Source organism: Macaca thibetana, chromosome 1 (assembly GCF_024542745.1).
Source record: "Macaca thibetana thibetana isolate TM-01 chromosome 1, ASM2454274v1, whole genome shotgun sequence".
NCBI classification, from domain to species: Eukaryota; Metazoa; Chordata; class Mammalia; order Primates; family Cercopithecidae; genus Macaca; species Macaca thibetana.
In genome coordinates, this window is record NC_065578.1 from 112448588 (window position 1) to 112462613 (window position 14026).

The 14026-nt window shown below is 42.7% G+C and overlaps 2 protein-coding genes across 5 annotated transcripts in view; one reads left to right on the forward strand and one right to left on the reverse strand.

Annotated features, from left to right (window-relative positions):
• The window catches only part of LRIG2 (leucine rich repeats and immunoglobulin like domains 2), a 59163-nt gene extending 56631 nt beyond the window's left edge, over positions 1-2532 (forward strand). For all 4 annotated transcript variants that reach the window (XM_050747223.1, XM_050747241.1, XM_050747225.1 and 1 more), the window contains one exon: positions 1211-2532. In XM_050747223.1, coding sequence (XP_050603180.1) covers positions 1211-1437 — 227 coding nt within the window. In that variant the 3' untranslated portion in view covers positions 1438-2532. The remainder of the gene's footprint in view (positions 1-1210) is intronic.
• ST7L (suppression of tumorigenicity 7 like) overlaps positions 1-14026 on the reverse strand; it is an 843199-nt gene that overhangs the window by 602651 nt on the left and 226522 nt on the right. The gene's annotated exons all lie outside the window — the stretch shown is intronic.

The following is a 14026-nucleotide window of genomic DNA, read 5'->3' on the forward strand; positions in this document are numbered from 1 at the left end:
GTACTAAAGAAGAATGAGAAATGCGTATTTGAAACCAGTGTGCAGATAATTTGATTTAATATAGCTCCTTTAGGCTATCATTTGTTGTTAGAATTGTTGACATGCTAGGAGTTGGAAGGGAATGGCCGTTTATTTTTAAAACAATTTTGTGACATATTTAAAGATGTAATGGCTGCACTGAATCAATGATTATTATCTATCATGAAACTTTCATTACAATATGGATACCGTTTTGTCTTTTAGTTCTTTTACATGTGTCTAAAGAGTTTTATTTAAAAATCTTGTGGCTGGGCACAGTGGCTCATGCCTGTAATCCCAGCACTTTGGGAGGCTGAGGCAGAGAGATCACATGAGGTTGGGAGTTCGAGACCAGCCTGGCCAACATGGAGAAACGCCTGTCTCTACTAAAAATACAAAATTAGCCGGGCATGGTGGCACATGCCTGCAATCCCAGCTACTTGGGAGGCTGAGGCAGTAGAATTGCTTGATCCCGGGAGGCGGAGGTTGCAGTGAGCCGAGATCACGCCATTGCACTCTAGCAACAAAAGCGAAACTCCATCTCAAAAAATAAAATAAAATAAAAAAATTTTTGGCAACAGAACCACTAAAATAACAGGTGAAAGTACATGATATATAGTATGATCTCAGTAAATAATTGGTTAGGTTTGTGAAGTAGAGGGATTTGAAAGACCATGTTCTGGTGGTGGTGGTGGTGGTGGTGGTGTGTGCGCGTGCGCGCGTGTGACTGTGTTTGATTTCAGTGTGAAAGTACATGATATATAGTATGATCTCAGTAAATAATTGGTTAGGTTTGTGAAGCAGAGGGATTCGAAAGACCATGTGGTGGTGGTGGTGGTGGTGGTGGTGGTGGTGGTGGTGGTGGTGGTGGTGGTGGTGGTGGGTGGGGGTGGTGGGTGGTGGGTGGTGGGTGGTGGGTGGTGGTGGTGGTGGTGGTGGTGGTGGTGGGTGGTGGTGGTGGGTGGTGGTGGTGGGTGGGGGTGGGGGGGGGGTGGTGGGTGGGGGTGGGGGTGGTGGGGTGGGTGGGTGGGGGTGGGGGTGGTGGTGGGTGCGTGTGCGCGCGTGTGACTATATGTGTTTGATTTCAGTGTCCTTATTCAGGAATATTGAACATCTTTATTTCTTTGAGGATTTGGCTAAAAGGATTTTGTTTTACCAGTCACTACTGATAATTCTTGTCTTTCATTCTCAGAAACATTGCAGCGGCCCGTCTGGAACATAAACAGAGAACTAGGCCTGCCTCATCCTCCTTTTTCCCAGCAGCCAGTCCATGAGTCACCACAACTTCATCAAAATGAGGGCTTGGCAGGGCTGGAGCCAGACTGTTCCGCTTCTTCCATGTCCTGCCACAGGTTACAGGATCATGGTTTTGATTTTAGTAGGACTCGGAACATTCAAGATGGTAGTGAAGGCACATGAAACCCACTTCAGGATGAAATCTGGGCAGAGACTCATTAATTTTGCATTTACTACCTCAGAGCTCAGAAGAAACTCCGAAGTCAGCATTTGCTTTACTCTTTCTTTATGATTGCATCTGACTGCACCAAGGTGGGCCATGCGTTGTTTGGTCTTATACCTGATGAAGAAATGGTAACAGCTGACAGAAATGGGTACAGCTCATCAAAAATGTGCAGCATCGGCAGAGGGAAGATACGGGGCAAATGTGCTTCCTGATGGTTCCATGGGGATGTGCCCCAGTGTGCATCTGCCTGTCGGAAGAGTCACATTGCTGCTTAACCTGCTGGATTGCCCTAGTCTTCAGAATGGTCCTGAGAAAACATCACTACTTGGATGTTCTGCTTTGCCTTCCAAGGAGCAAAAATAACTTTGGAGCCTTGTGGGAAGTGTGCCTGGGATTCTTCAGTGGTTTCAGGCAGATAGTTGAGACTGGGGCTTTGATATTCAAGGTCTTTGGCAAGAATCCCAGACTTGACCAACTGGTACCAGGTCAAAGGTTTTTGTATTCTTGTGAATTTTTTTTTGTCCCTATTGCCCAGGGATGTCACTGTAAATATATGTACATTTATAAATAATTTTTGTATTCATTGACCATATGTGTTGGCTGCAATGTAAATATTTTTGATATGCCAAAATTATATATAATATTCAGTTATAATATTGACAAGTAGCTTCTCAGATCACAGATTTTAAATAACTTGATTTAATGATATCTAAAAATTTTATTTAAAGTATAAAAACTGTGGCTCACACCTGTAATCCCAGCATTCTGAGAGGCTAAGGTGGGAGGATTGCTTGAGGCCAGGAATTTGAGACCAGGCTGGGCAACATGGTGAGACCCTGTCTCTGCAAAAAATAAATTTAAAAAATAGCTGGGCATTGTGGCATGCTGTTGTTGTCCTAGCTACTTGGGAGGCTGAGGTGGGAGGGTCACTTGAGCCCGGGAAATCAAGACTGCAGTGAGCTGTGTGAAGCCACTGCACCCCAGCCTGGTGACAAAGCGAGACCTGGCTCAAAAATAAATAAAATAAATAAATAAAAAGTTTTAAAAACTTACTTGTTAAGAAGTGTATCTATAGAGGCAGCTGCTTGGTGATTGTATACACATAAACACAGTCTTGGGTGTAATTAACTGCCTTCTTCAGGCCTAGAGGTTCATACTTCTGGTCATTTGCCATCTGTTTAAAAGTGCTAGGTGATACTCCCTTTCTAACATAAAAAGCTTGTTCTTTCGGAGCCTGGCAGTCCTGTCACAGCTGTATGTACCTAGAAGAAAACTCGTTTGGAAATTCCTTTCATTTCCTTCCCCTCTTGCTCCCCACTTCCCTCTTTTTTACTGAAACAGAAATTGATTGAGGAAAGTTCAGTCATTCCTTCAGAAACCAGTGAGTTAGATCGGGTTGTTACTTTATGTATAATGAACGCTTCAAAAACTGGAGGCTGATTTAAAGATTGCAGAACTTGAGTCAGAATCATAAGCAGTACTGTGACATGACCTGGAGCCAGAACAGTTGCTGATACCAGAACCATCTCTTTCAATCTGTGACTTTGCTCTTGCCATGTTCTGACTGGGGTGAGCCGCTAGGATATAAATCACTATCACTGTCCGTATTTGAGTCTGCACATCTTGTCATTATTTGCTTTAATGCTCTTTGAGTTGCAACAGGTGTATTAAATGAGTATTTGAAATTCTGTGAATAGGAATTCTGTTGGTAGTGAAATAGGTTCTCACACCTGCTTGCTCAGAATGTGAAAATATTATTTCTGAGTCCTCGTTGTTCACTTTCTAAAGTGACTGTTGTTTGGTGTTGGAGTTGTTAACTGGGTTCTCTTAGGCGTGCTATATCTTGGCAAATATTCTCTATGATGAACTCTTCCTACTATCACAGCCAGGACTATGACTGGATTTCTCAGTCTCAGTGCCCCAGATTCACCATTTCTGATTGTGTCTGGAGAATGTTCTCCTGGAAAGGTATTCCATGTTCCAAAAGCTGCAAAAAGATGCCCACTTTGCAACTATGGGTCAGTTATTTACTCTCTCAATGTCTCATGTTGCTGAGTTCTAGAAAATCTCTGTCTCATTTACCAGGGGTCATTCAAAAGTCTGAGATGGTGTATTGTCATGAAATATTTGTGAAATTTCTTACCGTGAATTTGGAGGCAACCTACTTTTGTTTCTCGCTCTAGTTCTCCATTGGTCTGGCCTCCTGCTTCTCAGTCTTCTCTGACCTCTGGTAAGTGGAACTTTCATTAATACTTCTGTCGCACTTTGTACCTGACCTGGGTGGCCTTGCAAATGTTGACTCAGATTGTGGATTTTCCACTTTCTTATTTTTTTATTATACTTTAAGTTCTAGGGTACATGTGCACAACGTGCAGGTTTGTTACATATGTATACTTGTGCCATGTTGGTGTGCTACACCCATATTTTCTACTTTTTCCTCTGACTGTTTTCCTCATTTTCTCCCCTGGGAAGTCTTGCAGATGATGCATATTTATTTGCTGTATTCAGCCTTCCATTATTAAGGATAAAATTGATCCCTACATTGAATCTGAAATTACCACTATATGGATTACTCTCTGGCTCACTGCTGTCCAAGCTTGGTTTTCTCTTTGCTCACTTCCTGTCATATTTTCAGTTTGTTCAAAAGAGGTAAGCCACTTTATTACAGACTCATTACTAGTACTAGACATTATCCACCTCTACTTTCACCTGATTCTTGTGGGGAATCCTCTTTAATTTGTTGTAACCTTCTCAGCAACTCTTCTGTACTTCACCTATAATGCCTAGCAAATTGTTATCACTCATAAGCCTGTAATCTTCATCACTCAGATTATTTGCAAGTAGAAATCTTCTGGAACCAATTGGTCCATCTGACTTCTGCACTGGGCCACATCCATCTTCTTCATTGTCAGAATCTGAGTTTTCTGTCTTGGAGAACAGCTGGAAAGTTGTCTGGCTGTTATGACACAGTATTGAAATACCAGACTGAGTTTTAGTTGTTTCTAGTTGTGTTCACTTTGTGCTTTCTCTAAATGGGAATATCTTCTTTCAGCAAAGTTCTTCATTGACCAGGAAACCAAAGATTGCTTCTTAGCTGAGTTTGTTTTGTTTTTAATCTTTTACCAGTGCACAGTATATCTTAAGAAGGGAAGAGTGCTCTTGGGAGTAGACAAACATGCAAACATTCTTTTTTTTAATTTGAGATGGAGTCCATCTTGGTCACCCAGGCTGGAGTGCAGTGGCATGATCTCGGCTCACTGCAACCTCTGCCTTCCAGGTTCAAGCAATTCTCTTGCCTCAGCCTCCCAAGTAGCTGGGATTACAGGCACACCACCATTTCCGAGTTTTTTTTTGTATTTTTAGTAGAGATGGGGTTTCACCATGTTGGCCAGGCTGGTCTCAAACTCGTGACCTCAGGTGATCTGCTCTCTTTGGCCTCCCAAAGTGCTGGGATTACAGGCATGAGCCCCTCGCCCAAACCCAAAATTTTTATACTGTAAAGCCTTGGAGTGGTCCTTGTTTTGTATAAGTGATTAAGCCAAAAAGTTTTCTTCAATTTCTATACCAAAGAGCTTTAGGTAAATAAAAAACTTCACACTAATGCAATGTAATTCCTTCTTTGTGCTTTCAGATTTCCTTACACAAGCTGTCCAGTTCCCTCCTCTAAATCCAGTATTACTCACTAGATAATTTCAGCCACTTAAATGTCTGTTTTTAAGTTCTTGTTCAAGGGTTCTAAACTCACATAATTTCTCAACTTTTTGCCAGAAAGTTGAGCATTTATTCTTATTTTCAATCCTAAGTGTTCATCCACAGGCAGCAGCCCTTCTTGAGCTGTTTAGTACTGCCACACCTTTTTCTTTAATATGTCAGCCTCTGATCATTTTCACTTTGAACTTCTTAAAGATCACAATTTCCTGTCCCTTCAATCTGCGATCCCTTTTCTTCCTTCCTTACTAGATTATGGTGTAGTCTGTACTAGACTGACTCAGAATTTAGACCTCGTTCGCTTCCTGACTCTGCTTGTTACTAACTTTGTAATCAAGGGTGAGTCTTTTTCTTCTCTAGGCTAGATTTTCTCATTTATGAAATGAGGACATTTTTCTTTTTTTTTTTTTTTTGAGACGGAGTTTCACTCTCGTCCAGGCTGGAGTGCAGTGGCACAATCTTGGCTCACCGTAACCTCCGCCTCCCAGGTTCAAGCAATTCTCCTGCCTCAGCCTCCCTGGTAGCTGGGATTACAGGCATGTGCCACCACGCCCAGCTAATTTTGTATTTTTAGTAGAGACGGGGTTTCTCCATGTTGGTCAGGCTGGTCTTGAACTCCCGACCTCAGGTGATCCACCCGCCTCGGCCTCCCAAAGTGCTGGGATTACAGGCGTGAGCCACCGCGCCCGGCCTGAGGACATTTTTCTAGATGCTGTAAAGCCCTTTCCAGCTGTAACATTCTATGAATCTGTAATTCCCTCCAGGAGCTAAGGAGGATTATGCTACTTTAATAAAAAGCTGCTTTCGTGACATTTGTTCGAGTAGAACAAGAGTGATGCTGCTCATTCTGACTTGAGCCAGATATATTTCCTTTATATATAGCAGGAGTAATGGTCTAAGAAATACTCATTAGGAGAAAAAAATTCTGCTTCTAAACAGTGTTAGTAAACAAAGAATCTTGACTCAGTGGAAAAACCGCCCATTGCTCTCCAGAGCAGAATGTCTGAATGCTGGTTTTATAGCACACTACAGTATCAGAATGAGTTGACAGGTCTACCACAACTAATTTGTAACTAGTTTGTGACTCACCTTTCCAATGTATTCAAAGTTATCCCTACAATTATATTACTCTCGCTCAAATTCTGATAGATTTCCTGAATGGAAAAGGTGGAGTTAGGGCGAGGCTGCCAGAGACTGTGCCAGTGAGCATCAGCGGTTGTGTGTGAGAGGGCAGACGACAGCCTGTGAGCCAGTGCTCTAGAAAACTTTGTGTAGGAGGCCGGGCGCGGTGGCTCACGCCTGTAATTCCAGCACTCGGGGAGGCTGAAGTGGGCAGATCACGAGGTCAAGAGATTGAGACCATCCAGGCCAACATGGTGAAACTCCATCTCTACTAAAAATACAAAAATAAGCTGGGTGTGGTGGTGCGTACCTGTAGTCCCAGCTACTCGGGAAGCTAAGGCAGGAGAATCGCTGGAACCCAGGAGGCAGAGGTTGCAGTGAGCCAAGATCGTGCCACTGCACTCCAGCCTGGTGACAGAGTGAGGCTCCATATCAAAAATAAAAAATAAAAAATTAAACAAACCCGTGTAGGAGTGCTGCCTCTCTGCTCTAGCAGTGGTCCTTCTACTGACAGTGCTGTCAGAGTCTGGTCTCCTAAAGAGCCAGGTCATTTTCCATTATGTCAACTCAGATGCTTGAGATGTCCTTCTTAGATATTCCTAGCTTGCCTAAATAACTAGTCAGCAATCTATTTAAATGTGAAGAGCCTATCTTAAATAAACACACACACACCCCTAGGAAAAGGAATTCCTGAAACTTTTCATTATTGCGTATGTTTTTGATCAAGCAGTATGTTAACCCTCTAAGCAGGATTAGTGTCCCATGAGTATTTCTTCCAGCAGAATCATGTCTGCTTAATGCTAATCAGGAATGTTGCAAAGCAAGGTTAACTGAAATGCTGAGAGAAATACCTCCTTTCCCCACTGCCCCCTAGTGAGCACTTTATTTCAGTAGGAATACATAAATTCTCTTGATTTGTTTGTCCCCTTTCAGGCCGATTCTCCAAGTCTACCTGGAAAAAAAGACAGTATTCCTTGAACTCCGTGCCCTACTGGCACAGGGTCTACATTTATGCCATTGGCTCTCTGTTACTCCGCAACTTTTTTATTTTTTTGAGACAGGGTTGCACCGTGTCACCCAGGCTGGAGTGCAATGGTGTGATCGTGGCGCACGGTCGTCACTGCAGCCTCAATATCTCAGGCCCAAGTGATCCTTCCACTTCAACCACCTGAGTAGCTGCACCACCACACCCAGCTAATTTTTGTATTTTTTTGTAGAGATGGGGTTTCACCTTGGTGCCCAGGCTGACCACAAACTCCTGGGCTCAAGCAATCTCCCCTCTTTGGCCTCCCAAAGTGCAGGGATTATAGGCATGAGCCACCGCACCCTGCAGTACTTTCCCTAGTATACAAGCTACTCTCTTGAAAAAAATAGCGGGAACCCATTCCAGTGTGCAAGTTCCCCTAAAGTGCCACCTCAGAATAACTTTCATGTTTAAAAACAGCTGTCTTCACATTGCCCATTGTGAGGTTGTAAAAGGAACATTAAGATGTCAAGCAATTTAGATTCTGTCACCCATTTCCCTATGAAAACAGAGATGTGTTAAAAGTCTTTAATTACCTAAAGGGTCGTCATAAAAAGTAAGAATTCTATTCCAGAAGACAGGAGTTATACACAGGGAGGTGTATTATATACTTGCTAATAAATTTTGTGTAGGCTCTTTAATAAATTTATCTGATAATGGAATAATCAGCCTTTTTGGTGGAAAGGTATATACAGAAGCTAAATCATCATCTGTTAATAGTGTTTTTTTTTTTTTTTTTTTTTTTTTTTGAGACGGAGTCTCGCTGTGTCTCCCAGGCTGGAGTGCAGTGGCGTGATCTCGGCTCACTGCAAGCTCCGCCTCCCGGGTTCACGCCATTCTCCCGCCTCAGCCTCCCAAGTAGCTGAGACTACAGGCGCCCGCCACCACGCCCGGCTAGTTTTTTGTATTTTTAGTAGAGACGGGGTTTCACCATGTTAGCCAGGATAGTCTCGATCTCCTGACCTCGTGATCCACCCGCCTCGGCCTCCCAAAGTGCTGGGATTACAGGCTTGAGCCACCGCGGCCGGCCAATAGTGTTTAAGAAATTTCTTCATTGAGATGGAATATGGGCAAGATGACCTTTAAGGTCTTTTTCACTTTTATCTTTGGAAATCCCCAGAAGCAATCTGATAGTCTTAAAACTTTGTCCTTTCTAAGTCCTTTGTATTCATTTTAGAGCTCTTCAGGAAACCAGATAATTTTGGGCTTTGGTTGACAAAAGGGGTCTGACCTGTGTTCGTAGCTGGGAACATGAAACACGAAATTCTAGGCTTAATCTTCTGAAGAAATCTGTAAGTAGTTACTAGCATAAGTGGCATTACTATACTAACAAATTTAAAAGCCTATAATGTATTAAAACTCTTTTTTACTCTTGATTACATTTTTTTTTGTAAGACAGAGTCTTGCTCTATTGCTCAGGCTGGAGTGCAGTGGCATGGTCTCAGCTCACTGCAGTCTCCACCTCCCAGGTTCAAGCGATTCTCCTGCCTCAGCCTCCCAAGTAGCTGGAATTAATTACAGACACCCGGCACCATGCCTGGCTAATTTTTGTATTTTTAGTAGAGATGGGGTTTCACCATGTTGCCCAGGCTGGTCTTGAACTCCTGACCTCAAGTGATCCACCCACCTTGGCCTCCCAAAGTTCTGGGATTACAGGCATGAGGCACTGTGCCCAGCCCTCTTGATAATTTTTATTCTTGTTTCTTCTTATCTGTGAGACTACAATTAGAATGGGGTTGAGATTGTGGTGTTCAGTTTTATATCAATATTTTACCCAAGTGTGTCATGGCCTTTTCTAATCATTTTAATAGCCACAGAAATGCCAGAAGCGTAATGGAATAACAGGTCATTTTATGCCACATCCTCTTCTTACTTTGCTTCTTGATACAGATTATAGAGGTAATTATGAAGACAGTTGAACCTTAGAAGATTGAGCTAAGATTCTTTTTTTTGGCAACCTGCAAGTAATGTTTCATTTTTCTATTACGTGATCTCTTTCCCCATACAGTTGGCAGATGTTTCCCCCCTTTTTTCTACCTTAAACTTTTTCGTTTGGAGTACAGTCTAAACCAACATCAGTTAGCCTTGATTTTCTTTCTTTTTTGGACAATTGTCTGGTTCATTGACAAAAGTAACGAGTTTGGAACTAAGAGATATATTATAAGCTGCACTTAACCCCTGAAAACCCGTGAAACATCTGGAGGTTTTGTCAGTAGTAAGGTAGGGGGTGTGTGTGTGTGTGTAGATGGAATAGGGTGAAGGTGAAGAAACAGCTTGACTTGTGCCTGTTTTCAGATAAAGGAGTAAAGTGATCCTCTATGAACCGTAACTATCTTGAAAGAGAAATTGATCATCACATGGTCAAGTACTCTTGGAATGTCTCTTTGCTGTTTACTGTGTCCTCTTTACAATGGTGAGACTTATTTTTACCCTCTACTTTCCACTATTATTTTTTTCCCCTATTGGATAATGCCAGTCTGAGCAGCCCTAATACTAGATGTACCTAAAAAGAGATATAAGCCAAGTCATTGTTCAGTGTAGTCATTTCTTAGTATCTGTTTATATTTTGTCACACATCAGAATGTATATTTTATAGAGCATGTGTTTGTCTACTTGTTTGTCTAATATGTCTTTAATAAAGCTAAAACACATTATGATTTTCTGATCTTCTTTTGCCTAACGTACAGCAGTGAAATGGTACATTTTTGAGTTTGTATCCTTTTGAGGGGGTCTTCAAGTAGCTGTACAAGTGAGAACAGGGCAGAGTTGCTGTCCTTTAGTTCTTGCCAAGTCACATAGTGCCTTGAGCCTGCCCCAGGCTGGCCCTGCGGCTGTGAGCTGTGAGGACAGGCACTGTGTGCTCTCCTGCTTCCTCCCTGGTGGTATCCACTGTGGTGCTAGATGCCTGGCAGGTATGGAAACAAATACACTTCGTAATTCATTAGAAAATAAGAGTGTTTTCTGCACAGGGAAGGATATGAAGGCAGCATTTTCTAATTCAGTAAATCTTTGATTAAGAGGATAAAGAATGTCAATATTCTGGTCAACTTTGTTACTATATCACAGGGGCCATTTTCTTTGAGGCTACCAACTCTTTGAAAGCTCGTAATATTTACCCCATCATGTACTTCTACTGCACTTTATTCTTCTTTTTTTGAGACGGAGTCTCACTCTGTCACCCAGGCTGGATTGCAGTGGTGCAATCTCGGCTCACTGTAACCTCCACCTTCTGGATTCACGCAATTCTCCTCCCTTAGCCTCCTGAGTAGCTGGGATTACAGGCATGTGCCACCATGCCCGGCTAATTTTTTTTTTTTTTTGTATTTTTAGTAGAGACGGGGTTTCACCATATTGGCCAGGCTGGTCTCAAACTCCTGACCTTGTGATCCACCTGCCTCAACCTCCCAAAGTGCTGGGATTACAGGCATGAGCCACCGTGCCCGGCCAAGCACTTTATTCTTTTTTTTTTTTTTTGAGATGGAGTCTCGTGCTGTCGCCCAGGCTGGAGTGCAGTGGCCGTATCTCAGCTCACTGCAAGCTCCACCTCCCGGGTTTGCGCCATTCTCCTGCCTCAGCCTCCCGAGTAGCTGGGACTACAGGCGCCCGCCACCTCGCCCGGCTATTTTTTTGTATTTTTTAGTAGAGACGGGGTTTCACCGGGTTAGCCAGGATGGTCTCGATCTCCTGACCTCGTGATCCGCCCATCTCGGCCTCCCAAAGTGCTGGAATTACAGGCTTGAGCCACCGCGCCCGGCCAAGCACTTTATTCTTTAGGAGGCACTTTCCACAGACATCTCACTTGAATTTCACAACACTCAGGATATAGATTGGGCAAACAATTTTACTTTCCACATTTTATAGTTATGGAAACTGGACAGGTGACATTATCACTTAGCCAATATCAAAAGTTTTTGTTTCAGCTCACCCACTTCCTCCTGTTCTTTAAAAACTTTTGATATTAGGTAAGTGATAATTTCACCAAGTCCCAGGCAGCCCATCCCTGACAGCACTGGCCAGAAAGACAGCAGGATTTGAATCCAGGTTTTCTGACTCAGATTCAGGGTTTTCCCTACTATGATACCTTCTAATTCAAGCAGAGTATCTTCTCTATAGTCTGCGTAAACACTTCAGTAAAACCCTCCGGACATTGATCACTTCCAGTCTGAAAGTTTGGACTGGAATTTACCCTAGTAAAAAATGCTTTTTGCTAAATTTCTAATAGAAAAGTTAGATCTTTTTTTCTCTTTTAAGGTGACATGCAAAAAAAAAAAAAAAAAAATGCCGTGGTGTTAATTGTACTTTTTGGAGTGGGACATGCTAGGGCCTATATGGTAGCATCCTGCTGAGTTATGAAAGATATTTGTTCACACTTGTAGATATTTAGAGGTTTGTGACAGTGCTTAAGCTATCTGTGCTGAAGGACTAGTTGCCATGGATCAATACTTTTGTAAAATGCAGTAAGAATGAATTTCTAGAAAAATTAAGACAAAATACAAACATAGAATTTTTATTACAGATTCAACACATAAAATTACTATCAAACTGCAATTAAAATTGCTAAGTGCTTATTCTCGGTTTCTGTAGTTTATCGTGGACAAAGCAAATGCTTTGTGAATTGGCACAAGTCTGCAGATCACTTCTGTAGCATTATTGCTGGAACTGTGTAACGGTGCATTTATGTGTCAGGATGGGAATCGGCTTTTACTTATTTTGGGGACTCCTTTTAGTCTTGCTGGTATGATATGATTGAAACTGAGGACTGGACTTTGTCTAGAGGCCTCTCTGGCTAGAAGCAACAATTAAAACACCTTTTCAGCTCACTGACTTCCTCCTGTTCTTCAGCTCCTCACTTGCTGGGTAGAGCATTTATAGCACCTATTTGTTTTCCAGGCCTGCTGCCTTTCTGGCCAATGCTCTCAGGGATGGGCTGCCTGTGACTTGTTTATAAGGGAAATTCTATCACAAGAGAGGGAAAGGGAAAAGGAAGTACATGGGTCATTATACTGGGAGGAAGGTGGTCTGATGCTATGGAGTCTGATGTGGACTTGTGGGTGATCACTAGAGTAATACTCCATTTGGGCTCTTTTCTCTTCTCCTCTCTTCTCCTCTCTCCTCCTCTCTCTCCTCTCTCTCTCTCTCTCTTTCCTTGTTTTTTGAGACGGAGTTTCGCTCTTGTTGCCCAGGCTGGAGTGCAATGGCGCGATCTCGGCTCACTGCAACATCTGCCTCCCGGGTTTAAGCGATTCTCCTGCCTCAGCCTCCCGAGTAGTTGGGATTACAGGTGCCCACCACCATGTATTTGGGCCGTTTCATTCACCACCTCTACTGCTTTGTTCAAGAAATGTTTCTTGAAATCTCTAGGATAGAGATTTGTCCCTGTTCATTTAGTTCTCAGACTCTCCCCAAGGCCAGTCATCAAAGCACTGACAAAAAGAGGCAAATAGGAAGTTTTAATCATAATTACTGCTGGGAAGAAATGATGCAACTGATAGCAAATACATTCTGCTTATGCTTTTCAGATACTGTGAAGCATTTTACCTACTTAACATTTACTTACAACACTCCCTTTGAGGATGATATTCTTATCTCCTATATTATGCTGTTCTTGCATTGCTATGAAGAAATACTTGAGACTGGGCAATTTACAAAGAAAAGAGGTTTAATTGGCTAACCGTTCTGCAGGCTTTACAGGAAGACAGTGCTGGCATCTGCTCAGCTTCTGCGGAGGCCTCAGGAAGCTTAAAATCATGGAAGGCAAAGCGGGAGCAGGCATATCACATGCAGAAAGCAGGAACAAGACAGAAATTGGTGGGGAGGTCCCACACACCTTTAAGCAACCAGATCTTGGGAGAACTCACTGGATTCCTAAGAACTGTACCCCCAGGATGCAATCACCTCCCACCAGGCCCCACCCACAACACTGGGATTACATTTCAACGTGAGATTTGAGTGATGACAAATATCCAAATTCTATCATGCCCCACTGTACAGAGGATGATCCTGGGTAAGCAAGTTGCCCACATTCACATCATTAGCAAGCAGTACAACTAGGAGTTCAAATTATATTTCAAAGCACACATTCTTTCCCTGTGCCTAAGGGAAAAAGTGAGCTTTTATAAAACTCCTACTTGGTCATTTAGTCTTTCTTGTTGGCTAAACTGTTGTCCTCCCAACCCTCTGAAATTCAATACATCGAAGTGCTATCCCTCAGTACCTCAGAGTATAATCATATTTGCCGATAAGGTCTTTAAAGAGGTAATTAAGTTAAAACGAGCACAGAGCAAAAACCAAAGACCATGTATGGATTCATCAAGAAAGAAGCCACAGAGAGAGCTCTCAGAAGAAACCAAACTTGCTGACGTATTGATCTTGGACTTCTAGCTTCCCGAGCTGTGAGAAAATCAATTGTTTAAAGCCATGTGGTCTGTGGATTTTGTTATGGTAGCCCAGGCAAACTAATACGGTCCCTCAGCCACCCAGCCAGGCTGGTAGGATTTTCTTCACATTTTGCAAATAAGAAAGTTGTCTCAAGCTATGTGATTAGCCAGAGGTCATGTGCTCCAAAGCCCCTGCTCTTTCTACTGAGCCACCTTGTCCTCTGACCCCAGCTGGTTCTTTTCATACTGAAATCCACTGTAGACACTTAATTTTTTTTTTTTTTTTAGACGGAGTTTCGCTCTGTTGCCCAGGCT